Raw genomic sequence first — 14,142 nt, forward strand, 5'->3', positions numbered from 1 at the left:
GGGGTGTTTGGCTCCAGGTTGTCTTCCTCGTGTATTGCCTTGGCATGATGGCTTTTCTACAATGTTTATGACATTAAAAATAAAACATTTGTAATGTAATATTACAATAAAATATGTTGAAGACTAAACTTAACTTGTGCCTCATGTCTCACTTTACCCCACCGCCACATTTTAGAAAAAAACTATCTCTCTTAGCAATTCAGACTAATCTTCAGCTAGCATCACCACATGGTTTTATATGTTGGTAGTTTATCAACATGTATAAGTTTTTCTACCTGAATCAATTTGCTTTGGCACAATGGTTGATTAAGTTGACAGCAAGAAAATTTACTTTTACATGCCAAAAAACATGCTTACCACAGCACCATGAGGTCCTCTCCTTCATGGCCAAGGGGAAATTGGAGGGGTTTGAAAACATAATAGTCACATGACCACAAATGTGTTCTGGATACCTAGAGGGGTGCCTCACATTACCCGATATCTCACATTACCCTACTCTCCCCTACTGCTTATGTACAGGAAAGGGGAAAAAAGTGTGCATATAAGAATAAACCAGACAACATGGAAGGTCTCAGTAGTTTAATTCAACAAATATTCACTCTTTTTCTTATATCACTCCATTTATACATAGTATTGCACAACAGGGTAGTGTGACTGATTTGCAAAATAACATTACATTGTGGCTCTACAAGAAAACAAATCAGAGTTTTATACTACAAGTAAATTCCACATATACAATCAACCCTCAAAAGAAACCATGTTTTAATTCCAGTGTTTCTGCATTGCAATAATCAGATTCATAGTAAAACATGTATGTAAAGCTTCTCACAATGTGTGTTTCTTTGCTTATAATGGCTGCTAAAAGTTATGCACATTTAGCATACCAATAAAACATTAACTCAATACTCTCTCTGCACACATACAACATTGAATAAATTAGAATGGTAAAACATAACTGCTAAACTAAATTTAAGATTTCAGTGCATAGCATTAACATCAGATAAACGTCTAATGTCCATCTGTGTACCTGTCAAAGTACATGAGGTCTCTCCATTATAAATGCTGGTGTTAAAGTCTATTATGTAACCAGTGTGACATGTTAAGTTTCAGTTCAAGGTTGAAGAAAACCACAGTTCACCATTCTGCTTTACACCACTTGAGTGAGCAACAATAAAGACATTCATACTCTGTTTATTTGATGCATAACAGAAAATGGAAGAGTTCGGATTGTGGACCTTCTCTTACTCTGCTCACAACAATTTGTGCAGGTATGATTTTGATGACAGTTGTTCTCTAAAGAGACCAACTGAGGCACACGAACACCAGCACATGAAGCATAAGAAGGTAGCCAATGAATATGTAGCGTGACTTCGCCCTTGATGTCAGTAGTTTGGAACAACAGTATATGCTCCTTCCTTTGAGCAAACGCTGGCACCGGTGAACACCACTCTTCATCTAAAAAACAGCAGATTGCAAAACACAGTTCAAAATTTAGGCACACTCAAAACTGAGCATTACTACAGCATGGGAGTTCACTTGTAAGCAAAACAGGCCTCATTTATTAAACAAACGTACGACAGAAAGGTTTCCACGCAAAGCTTGGCATTTATCAACATGGATGTGAGCGGTGGCTACGATCTTTTCTCACGTCAGGTCTCAGCTCGTGTACGCAGGTTTTTGAGTTAGCATGAACTTGCGTGCAGCATAGCAATTCTGGCGGAGAATTGAAATGAGAGCATTTTGATCATTTAGATAACCAAAGCTCATTAGTCGACCATTAACCGTTGAGATTAAAATGTAAAAATAAATTAGCTTTACATTTGCAAATGGCAGCATAAACCACAGTGAGGATTCAGCACCTGCAGCGCTTCTGTGAATGGAGAAAAAATGAATAAAATAAAGCAGGGGTCTCCAAACTTGGTCCTGGAGTGCCACCGTCCTGCAAAGTTTAGCTCCAACCCCAAATAAACACACCTGAACCAGCTAATCAGTATCTTACAAGGCCCCAGGCCGTTTCTCAATACCAAGTACGCGAACTTCTGACTTGCGTCCTTGGTAGTTCAGACTTGCCAAGTTCAACTACGGAGAACGAACTCCAGAGGACGGGAGGAATCGTGAATTATGAATCCTCATCAGTCGCTGCCCATGTACTGTTCCAATTCAAAGTTCACATCTAGCCAAGTACAGTTCAAATCCCTGGATGTGTTCTTGATCCGCCACTTTTATCGAGGATGCTTCGAGGGGTGACTTGTGTGGACTTCAGACAGTCCGGTATCCCAGAATGCATCTTGCACCAACCAGCAAGCGTCAATAGCAGATGAGAAACCCTGCGTAATTTAAAAATACTACTGTTAATGTGTCACAAAATGTAGTTTTAAGTCCTTTTCAGGTGAGAATGTAGCTGTTTAAAGCTCAAATCTGTGGATTATTTATAAAGAGAGCGCCTTTTTTAACATTTGATCTGCCGTTTTCGTAGTTGTGAGATCCAGTTGATCAGCGGGCGCTCAGCGCTCATTAACCCCGCCGAGAGCAGCCTTAACTCAGCTAGTCCTTCTGACGTCTGTCGCTGGCTCTGATGTCTCTGTAGTAGTGGTTAAACATGAGATATGATTCGTCTTGTGTAGATCTAACGGGCGATCTTTAGTCTCATGAATCTATAATTTGTTCCCTGCAAGATCGTTTTGGCTGAGGGCAAAGTGAAGATTCATAACGTAATATTTTTAGGCTATTTAACTTTACCGTTGACTTTGTTTGACTGAATTGTTTGCTTTAATTATTGTATAGCTTCTTATACCTTTTACTTATACTTTTATATTATTGATCACACATAAACTGATATTTAACAAAAAGAGACTGGGTTGTGTTTTATGTCATATTTTATTTTATTACAGTGATAATCATATATATGCACACTTGTCTGAACCACTTTTTTTATGTAAATGAAAAGACGCATATACATGCTATAAATGTTATAAATATACATGAAGTGAAGATGATATGCATTGCTTGCACTACATTTGTGTGGCTATAATATGTTTAATTTTTTTTAATGAAAATTAAAAGAGGCAGAGTGGTGTTTTATCATATATTTCGTTTTATTGGCGCCTAAAATATACATATATACACTGACACTATCAAGAACGCTGCTGTTCCATTAGCAGAGTACCGGACTTGTGTCCTCCCGTACTCGGGAGTTCGTTCTCCAGAGTCGAACTTGGCAAGTCTGAATTACACGGACGCAAGTAAGAAGTTTGCATACTTGGTATTGAGAAAGGTATATTTTAGGCTACAATAAAACGAAATATGTCATAAAACACCACTCTGTCTCTTTTTTTTCATAACAATTTTTTTCAACATTTTAGGCTACAATAAAACGAAATATGTCATAAAACACGAGTCTCTGCCTCTTTTTTTCATAAAAAAAATCTTAAACATATTAATAGCCACACAAATGCGGTTCAGGCAACGCATACCTCGATTATCTTCAATGCATGTTTATTTATAACAAAACAAAATAAAGCACAACCCTGCCTCTTTTTGTTTACATTAAAAGAAAAATTAAACATATGTGGTTCGGGCAATAAGTGTGCATATGATTATCACTGACTGTAATAAAATTAAATATGACATAAAACAGAACCCAGTCTCTTTTTGTTAAATGTCAATTTATGTTTGATCAATTTTAGCCACTATAAAAGTATAAGAAGTAGGTGTGTAACGGTATACAAAACTGACGGTTCGGTATGTACCTCGGTTTTGAAGTCACGGTTCGGTACGGGTTCGGTACAGCAGTTTTAAAAAATGGCTTTTTATTTATTTTATATTAAACAGTGGTTTACTGAAAAAATTGTCTGTCTTTAAATTAATTAAATTATAACTAAAAGTTTCTTAAAGATAATGCTGTAAACTTTATAGGGAGCCCTAACTTGCACATTATTACTATAATATTAAAGGTTAACAACAGAGCCCAAACTATGAGCCATTCAGCTGATATTCATGTTTAGTTATAGGATAATCAACACTCAAATAACACATTGTGTGCAAACATGTAAACTTCACATAAGGCAGTTTTTGCATTAACTCCTAAATCTAATTATAAAATTATGTTTTTTCTCCAATTCATTGTTGAAATATAATCTTAGTGACTGTCATTTCATTTTCATGACATATTTATCTAAACATAGCATTAAATAATCAAGACTCTACTATTCTACTAACAGGTTAAATAGAATTAATATATATATATATATATATATATATATATATATATATATATATATATATATATATATATATATATATATATATATATATATATATATATATATATATATATATATATATATATATATATATAGATATATAGGCTAATATAGTGCATATATTTAGTGAAACAGTTGATTTCTCTAGTGAATTAACAGCTGTGGACACTGAATGACTTCTGACTCTGAGGTAAATGATGCTGCGTGACATTGTTTACAAGCTGTTTGACGTCTTTCCGCGATTGAAACACTGATTGAGCGATTACACGACATATGATACATTTCAGTAAGTTATACTCAACATACCTTCAGATATTAATTCATATTTATTCTTCTGGAAGAGATTATCACGTTCACTCGCGCGCGCGCCGCGGCCGTTGAATTGACGTGCCTATACAGTGATCAGTCGTCACATTAAAGAGTGTCAAAACGGCATTTATCGTTTGAATTTCGTGATAAAATGGACTGAATACTTATTATGTTCGAGTGGGAACTAGGATTGAAGTGTGTTCCGCGCTTAAAACAAGCTGACTGTTAACCGTTAAAGATTGCATTCGGAACCGGTACACACGCGCACCGAACCGAGAGCCCTGTACCGAAACGGTTCGGTACGAATACGTGTACCGTTACACCCCTAATAAGAAGCTATACAACAAATAAAGCAAACATTCAAACATACAAAGACTCCATTCAAACATACAAAGTCAGCACTAGTAGGCTACAACTCTGTTAAGTTAAATATCCTAAAAAGTTATGAAACATCACTTTGCCCTCAGCCTCTTGGCGGGGTTAACGAGCGCTGAGCACCTGGTGATCGCCTGGATCTCACAACTCTGAAAACGGCAGATAAAATTGTCAAATAGGCGCTCTTGTTATAAATAAACCACAGATTTAATCTTTAAACGTACATTCTCGCCTGAAAAAGTAGATTTTTTTTAATTTGTGATACATTTACAGTAGTATTTTAAAGTTACACAGGGTTTCTCGTCCGCAAGATGCATTCTGGGGTACCTGTCAAGTCTGATCAAGTCACCTTCTGATGCATCCTCGATAAATGGGCCGTTTTATCTGTGACGAGTACTTGGGCAGTGATTGATGACGTCTCCCAAGTCCATGAGAACACAAGTCCAGACAAGAATGCATATTGAGAAACGGCCCTAGCCCTAGCACTGATTAGCTGGTTCAGGTGTGTTTAATTAGGGTTGGAGCTAAACTCTGCAGGACAGTGGCCCTCCAGGACCGAGTTTGGCCCTGCTATAAAGGAATAAAATAAACAGGACAACACGAAATATATTTCACTGAAATAACATATTAACAAAAGAAAAAAACCTTTTTGTAACACTGATGCATTGTAGGATTTGTTTTCTTTATATCTTTATTTTATTAAATCAAACTGATTGCGCATATAGGTGCCTCACACGAACACACACAAGATATCAGTTCTAGTGTTGTTAACTTGACATTTCAGCTATTCATCATCAAACTAAAATGCAGTCCACCAAACATAAAAGTTACACTGCTCAAATTAAATGGTCCGCTGTAAAAATCAGCGTTGCCCAGTGTCCAACCAAACACATTTCTGCGCATGTGAAGGATGCCGTTTTCCATGGATATTGGAACACGGGTAAAGTACAAAACCTTTACATAATGAATAATAGTTTAGCAACCTAATGTTTCATGGCAAATATGGAATTTGGATTCCCGAATGAGAGACTAGCCCAATACAGTTGAATTTTCTCTTTAAATCAATTAATTTTGGCTTGACGTGTTGTTTATAATGACTAACTTATTATCTAATTTGTATTTTATTTTATATGTTAATATATATTTTTATAGCTACTTATTTTTCATTCATGTACTTTTCTGAAAACCGTTACATTAAAAGGATTTGCTGTAGAGTGAGGGGAAATTAAATAGCGCTATAGTGTTTAATGTTTGTAAATGTTTCGTTTTATTTACCGGTATTTCACATATAAATGAATGTAATTGTTTGCAATTATGAGGTAAACGGGTGTTTTTGGAGTAAGATCAATTTCTCTTTCATGAGATTACTTTATCTTCTTGGCCGGGTTACGTTTCTCCATGGTGTAAACAATAGGGGTGGCCGTGATTTTATAGGGCCGTGATTTTTAAATGATTGTTTTCTGCCGCCACATTTATCAACGTACGATTATTATTAGTACGATGGGATTGGAGGCATACAAATAATGTTTCCTGAATCACGTTAACCCTGTTGGAAGATGATTTCTGCACTTGGATCTGTGCTCATTTCTACGTTAGATTAATAAATGAGGCCCAATGTATAGATTTAGATCCAGGAAGTATTTCTGAATTTCTTCATTAATTACTCATAATATGTAGTCTGATCTTCATCTAAATCACAATTAAAAGACAAACACTTTCTGACTACACTAATGATACACAACCAAGGAGAACATGAAGAGTGATCGTTGACAAGGCAGGCTGAAAAAAGTTGATCACAAACTTTTTTTAATTGCATCTGTCGGGTTTTTTCCAGAATGAACAGACTTTGAATGGATGTTTCTTAATGGAAGCTAAATTTATACATTGATTTATACAGCACTGCTTTCTGCAGAGCTGTTTTGGAGCTGATGCAACTTTGTTTCATAATTGATGAATTTCATCAATCATTCAACATCAACATTGAACTAGTGTTGATTTCGTCAGCTATTTTTTACAGTGCATCCGGAAAGTATTCACAGCGCTTCACTTTTTCCACATTTTGTTGTTACAGCCTTATTTCAAAATTAATTCAATTAATTTTTTCCCCCTCAATTCTACAAACAATAGCCCATAATGACAACGTGAAAGAAGTTAGAAATCTTTGCAAATGTATTAAAAATAAAAAACTTTAAAAAAATCACTTGTAAAAAAAAAAGAAAAAAAAAAAGAAAAATTATTCACTTTTTTCCTGGTGGTTCCAAACTTCTTCCATTTGTGAATGATGGAGGGCACTGTGCTCATTGGGACCTTCAATGCTGCAGACTTTTTTCTGTACCCTCCCCCGATCTGCCTTGATACAATCCTGTCTCGGAGGTCTACAGACAATTCATTGGACGTCATGGCTTGGTTTGTGCTCTGACATGTATGGTTAACTGTGGGACCTTATATAGACAGGTGTGTGCATTTCCAAGTCATGTCCAATCAACTGAATTTACCCCAGGTGGACTCCAATCAAGTTGTAGAGACATTTCATGGATGATCAGTGGAAAAAGGATGCACCTGAGCTCAATTTTGAGTGTCATATGGCAAAGGCTGTGAATACTTATGTACATATGATTTTTTATTTTTAATACATTTGCAAAGATTTCAAACAAACTGCTTTGTTTGAAGAAAGAAGGTATTGAGGTATTGATTGTAGAATTGAGGGGGGAAAAAATAATTTAATCCATTTTGAAATAAGGCTGTAACTTAACAAAATGTGGAAAAAGTGAAGTGATGTGAATACTTTCCGGATGCACTGTAAATTTAGTCTCAGTCTTAGTCCTGAGTCAAATATGTTTTTAAGTTTTTATCATATTTAGTCAACTTTGTCCTGTTTTTGTTGACTAAAGTCGACTAAATGTCTGAGCATTTTAGTCTAGTTTTCGTCATGCTGCATTGGTAATCCCGATTATTTTGCTCAAAATTATAAATCCCAGCGATTGTTGTCATTTGAGAAATGTATTTTTACATTCCATCTGAATTGTTGCACTTTCCTATAAGCATAAATCAAGAGAATGTTGACCCATATGCATGATTTGTTTTACCTCATCTAGTTTAATGATTTATTTAGGCTATTTATCATGCAGGCATACTGGCAATCTTCTCTAGAAAATGTAAAACAGTGAAATTCCACATTACTTTAATGTTGTACTATTAAAACAACAGCAAGAAAGACTTTGTATTGTCACACAGAGGTTGCGTAAGTGCAGTTATTCAACAACCACAAATCACAAACTTAGAGAGGTCCATGCTTGAATTTATTTCAGTTCATCACTGAGAAGGTTTGATGGCAGATTTACTCGCACAAACAGCAAAAACGGCTCGTGAGTCGTGACAGAACACAGACAGACTGAATGACACTTTAATTTAAGCAGAAAATCTCAAATGGAGATTGCTAAAATGCAGCTTACTTGTTTATTGGTGTTTTCAGATCATCCGTGCGAGAGAAAGCTCGCGTGCACATGGTTGGATTGCAAAGTTTAAATAAAACACCGTATTGAATACCGTATGTTTGCTTTTAAGAGAAAACTTCTGATTGGGGGATTTAAATTATTGGTCAAGATTTATTTAAAAAATATATATTTTAGTCTCGTCTTTTTCGTCAACGATATTGCATGATGATATAGTCACAGTTATCGTTTAAGGTTGTTAACGAAAATGTTTTGTTAATCTGTATTGCACTATATAAATAAAGACTTGACTGATATTCAGTACCTTGTGCAACAATGGGTGCCGGCTTGGCCGAAGAATAAGCTCTTCATAGTGTTGCTCCTCTGTTTCCAGCTGAATACTAAAGTCCCTTTGAGAATGCCTTGACTGTTTTGACTCCATTCTGAAACAAACACAAAAACAAACATATCAAATGGTGTATAAAACACAGCACAGCAAAGCTACCTATGAATTAGACAACATGACTGCTTTCATGACAACTATGCAGACATTTATCTTATGTTGAGATCACTGATTATTGCTCTATTAATAAATCAGGAAAGTTGTTTTCAGGCTGTCAACAAACATGTTACATGATAAGGAAACATCGGGTATTAAGATATGAAAAAATATATGCATTAGTGTTGCTGAATATTACCACTGCCACTTTCGCACAGGACAAGATCATTGTTTACTTAATTTGTGCCCTGCATTTGGATATAATATTTCCTATTAAAAGAACATCATAGTTATATTGTGCTAACATTTTGCATATGTTCTTATCTGTAAAACATGTTTCGTCTTAAAGGCAAGTGAGTCATTGTAGCCCTGTTCAGACTAACAGTAATTTTAATGTTGAAAAGGAACATTCTACAAGGGAAAGCATTTGTAAAAAAAAAAATGCAGCCGTGCTAATAAATTTTATCATGAACATGCAGGGCTGTGTGTGAGGTTGATCTAGAACTGCACAATTAACCAAAATTATACTGAAATCGCGATTTGGCTTTGTGCGATTATGAAAACCGCAAAGGATGAAATTAAAAAATAAATAAATATATGCGCAGCAATGTGATTAGAGAGGATTAATCGGTTTGCAATAAATCTGCTCATCTCTGCAAGTGCTTTGTTTAATGAGTCACTCATAGCATGCATTTGAAAAAGCAACACATTCCAAAAATCTTTCAAAACTTGCAATTACAATCTTGTTGTCTAACAAAAGAGAACATTTAATCTAGTGATCTGACGTGGCTTCACATCATAGAATGATAATATTTTATAGTATCTATACAAAGATAAAGGGTATGTCGATTAGCACTGCGTTACAAATATACTTTATTCTTATGAAAATAAATACCCAGATGTCTAGAAGAACACAGACAAACCATATATTGTTGTACATTTATCGTTTTCATGTTTCATCAGTCTACAGTGATAGCTGGATGCCTTAGTCCATGTAAGGGATTTTCTGGAATGCCCGGCTCCACGTGGGGGCCAGAAACTAGAAAGACTGACGTTTTTCAGTTTAAGCAGTCAAACGATTTTAAACCATTTCGCGAAAAGACGCGAAGAGAACTCTCACTGTTTTGCTTTGCGCATAAACTCAAAACACGCACAAGAGATGCGTCTGGGCGGTTCTCTTTTGCTTCTCATGTTCATGCGTCATTTCTTGAGAATGATCATTTCTGTAACTTTTCCACTAAACTATGCGATCAGAACGGTTTTGAGTGCTCGCTCCCGTCTCACTGCAATAGCGGGGAAGAAATGTCACCAGAATGTGTGGAAAAAATATATATTTAATGAGTTCCTGTTCTTACATTTAAAACATTAATCTATGATATACGAGATATCACACAAGTAACAGTGCTGTCTTTCCAAACATCTGCACTGTGGCAACAGTTCAAGAAACAAGTTACTGAGGAACTTTCATAGACACATTATGTTTTTGCTCTATCAAAGAAACCAGAACAAACAGCACAGCCGCTGTGTCTCCGAGCATCACTGTTTTATTCCTCAAAGATTCAGCGTATTTGAACGAATCAGATGAATAGGCTAAATTATTTATTTGAGCTACCCATTCATAAATACAGTCATTTGCAATTTGAACGAATCGGTTGAATGAAGGATTCAACTCACTCAATACAGTGGCTTGCTGCCACCTACTGGCGGTTTTAATTTAATATTTAAAAAGTAGCTTATTATTACATTTTTTAAGTATCCCATATCAAACTCGACCAGTTGAACAATATAAAAGATAGACATCTAACTACTCTTTTAATTGTATCAAATAAATAACATAAAATTGCATAAATTATTCTTGAACTGACCAAAGTATTTAAAGGGAGAAGGTTACATTACATTTTAACATATGATGTAAAACATTTGTGTAGATTAATAATAATATTTTATATAGAACTGTTATAGTCTACAGTATTTAATGGAATCGCATTAGAAGTAACTGTAATTAAATAAATAAATTAAGAGTAAGTCCTTACTTTACTTTTTGAAGGAAAAGTAATTAAATTACAGTAATTAATTGATGAGTTAGTAATGCATTGCACCAACACTAGCAACTGCAGTGTAAATCCATTAATGCCGCTTCTGAGCTGCATTAAGTGTAAATACAAAGATGGATTTTGTTGATACTGACTTTATTTGATTGATAATAGCCGTACAGTGTCTTCTTATTCTGATTTGATTGATTGGTTAAATGTAAGAATCTGACATAAGAGGACACAGATTTGACATTTAAAAATACTGTTCATCTCTGGCTTTATTTCTCAGTGTTATTTCAGGGTTTTGATCTTCTCTTGACTGAGAGACACATCCTGTATTTTATTGTATTATAATGTCTATTTAATATTACCTCTAAACTTTGACTAGGCTAGGCATGTTGCATATTAATTGTTCTAGGAACCTCAAAGCATTTATTTGTGTGTGTGTGTGTGTGTGTGTGTGTGTGTATTTTTTACTACTCTAATTATGTTCTAGTTGATTCTATTGCCGGGCCTGGTCTCACTTCAACCTCTTTAGCACTAGTGCTATGCGCAAAAAAAGTTAATGTACAGCCCTGACATGAATAATGCTGTACGACTCACTTAGAATGCTTTCCATACATGACTTTATTATTATATACCAAAAGACAGAAATTAGTACTACTTGTACATGTTTTTTTTTACTTGTTATTTCCACAAAGTGGAATGTTTTAAATGTCAAACACTGATTTAAAATAATGAGCTTTTTTCTTGTACCTCACAACTCTCTGCTCGGTCAACCGCATGGCTTCCTCTGCGGCCTCTCTCCTTGATCTCTCCTCTTCTAATCTAGAGTTTAACTGAGACAGATGAAACTCTGCCTCAGCTAGCCTGGACAAAACATTTAAAAGAGTATCACAAAAAAGCTAACAACATAAATCATCTACAAACATTGTCTGCCTCAAACAAACCTCGTCCTGAGGTGTCCGCTGTCTGATCCATCTGGGTTGAAATTGGCACGGATTGGTTCCTGAGGGGCTCCTGGTGGAACTTCTGCATAGACTGAACCCTGTTGAGAAATTAAAAAATTACACCTTTAACAGACTTAATTCTCATTTTATTTTCAAAGCCCTATTATATCTACTGGAGGAATTGTATCAATTCCACTGACTGGAGTGGATAATTTTGAATTTTATAGTAATTTGTTTTCATCATTAAAAATGTTACATATCTTGCCAAAATTTCATCAAAATAGCCAAAGTTAATGATGTCTACCCCAATAGAGGAAGTGAGGCTCTATTCTCTGCAACTATCAGAGCGAAAATTTGTAGGCATCATAGATACCATGACCTGAGTGTACATGTCAAGTTTGGTGACCGTGAAAAATGTTCTACTGAAAAAGCAAGTGTATGTAGCATGTCTGCCACAAACAACCACACACATCATTTGGATTAAAACAAAGATGTATAAGTAAATATTGAAAACAATATGAATAGTAGCATGAGAAGTGCCCTACATTACAGGAAAAAGTCATGTAATTACTGTACCATTGCACTGCAGTAACTCTGCGCACTGCCATTAAATGAAAACAAAAGATAAAATAAAAAAATATACTGTATGTTTTTATTTTATTTCTTCTTTGATGTTTTTTTTTCAAAGATTTGCCGGAAATACTTGAGATACACGGAACTTTCTAACTAGGCACAAAACCAAAATATAAATTTTTAAATTTAACTTTTTTTTTTCGGATAAACTTTGCAATTTAGTGAGTAAACTGGAAACTGACCTAGCCCCATATATGACACAGGTTAAAATCATGTTCAATACATATTCTAAAGAATTAAATATCATACATATCAACTTTCAGCTACAATTTCCACTGACCTCACATCAAAGATAAAATCCTGTATGGTAACTACCAGTGACACTGTAAGGATTTGTTATCCATTCACTTTTAACCAAAAACAACCTGACAAATGCCAAGGCACCAAAACTGGACATACTTGAAGTTACACTTTTTCTCAGGCAGATAAGGTACTATGAGAATACTTTAAGTCGGTGTGAAACAAATGTTGCAGTAGTCTTTTCTTCCCTTTTGTGATGACTGAACCAGAGAAACAAGCGCACAACCATCTTCAGAATTCTGTGTTTGAACTTTCGTTTTTGCAGAAAGTTTAACGAAAGGTATCATGAGCATTGTAATGTTTGAAGCGGATGTCATAACAAATGTCAGGAGACCGGAAAGATTTTGAAGTGAGTGGTTCATTCATAAATCCGTAAAATATTACCTTTATGCTGGGGGAACAGCTTCTCGAACAAAGAAAAATTTAGGACGGGATCTGATTTTGTTAATCAAAAATTTGTTAGATTGTTGCCATTTGCGATTGCTGCACTTTCGATTATGAAAAGATTATGGAAGCACATTATAATTTAAAAAAATGATGTGCACAGATAAATCATTTTTTATAAATACAAATAAGAATTGTTCATTCTGATTTCATCGTAACTTTAAGCTTGTCTGTGACTGAAAAAGAATATATTTATTATATGTTATTTGTAGCCGATATTTTACAGTATTTTAGATCCACATTTACAGAAAGACACATTTAGTCACCTGTGTGGGTGAATGCTGGTTTTGAAATTGTCTCTCCAGCCAATAGCAGCGATTCTGGAGCTCACTAACAGTCTGCTGTGTGTCTCTGAGCATCTTGGAAACGGTACTCAACTGGGTGGACACCTCTTCCTTTTCCTCGATTGCCTGTTGCAACTAGTAAATATAAAAGGATAATAATAAATGCACAGATATTAGGAAAACAATTCATGGCAGTAAATATATGACGTTAATTTGTTTTTCAGAGGGATCATTTGGATGCATACCTTGATATTGAGCTGTTGGAGGCCAGATTCTCTTTGCTGGATCTCTAGCTGATAGTGCTGCAGATGGCTGTGCAACTGGACCCAGTGTTCTGGAGACGCATCTTTACCCTGCAAGGTCACGGACTCCTGCAGACACAGACAAATTTAACTTATTTTTCTGATATTTTGGAAAACGTGTCATGAAATACTAAAACAGGTTTACCAAGATACTACCTGATATGTATATAAATGTTTTTTGAGTGCTGTGTCAAAATTAGTCAGACCCTCCATGAAAAAAATGTCGCTGCATCCCAATTCACATCCCAAACTATGCCCTAAAAGTATCTACTCTTTTTGTGAAGGAAATGTACAAGCTTTTAAGCGTGTTGCAGAGTAGG

The 14,142-nt window shown here is 35.3% G+C and overlaps 1 protein-coding gene across 4 annotated transcripts in view; it reads right to left on the minus strand.

Moving 5' to 3' along the window:
* Window positions 1–564: 564 nt before the first annotated feature.
* The window catches only part of LOC307131874 (uncharacterized protein), a 51,054-nt gene continuing 37,476 nt past the window's right edge, over window positions 565–14,142 (minus strand). For all 4 annotated transcript variants that reach the window (XM_079825879.1, XM_079825877.1, XM_079825878.1 and 1 more), the window contains 6 exons: window positions 13,766–13,891; window positions 13,503–13,655; window positions 11,860–11,957; window positions 11,666–11,779; window positions 8,703–8,820; window positions 565–1,455 (listed from right to left, as the gene is read on the minus strand). In XM_079825879.1, the coding sequence (XP_079682005.1) occupies window positions 1,294–1,455; window positions 8,703–8,820; window positions 11,666–11,779; window positions 11,860–11,957; window positions 13,503–13,655; window positions 13,766–13,891 (771 nt within the window). In that variant the 3' untranslated portion in view covers window positions 565–1,293. The remainder of the gene's footprint in view (window positions 1,456–8,702; window positions 8,821–11,665; window positions 11,780–11,859; window positions 11,958–13,502; window positions 13,656–13,765; window positions 13,892–14,142) is intronic.

Source organism: Gobio gobio (genome assembly GCF_949357685.1).
Source record: "Gobio gobio genome assembly, chromosome: 9".
Taxonomy (NCBI): Eukaryota; Metazoa; Chordata; class Actinopteri; order Cypriniformes; family Gobionidae; genus Gobio; species Gobio gobio.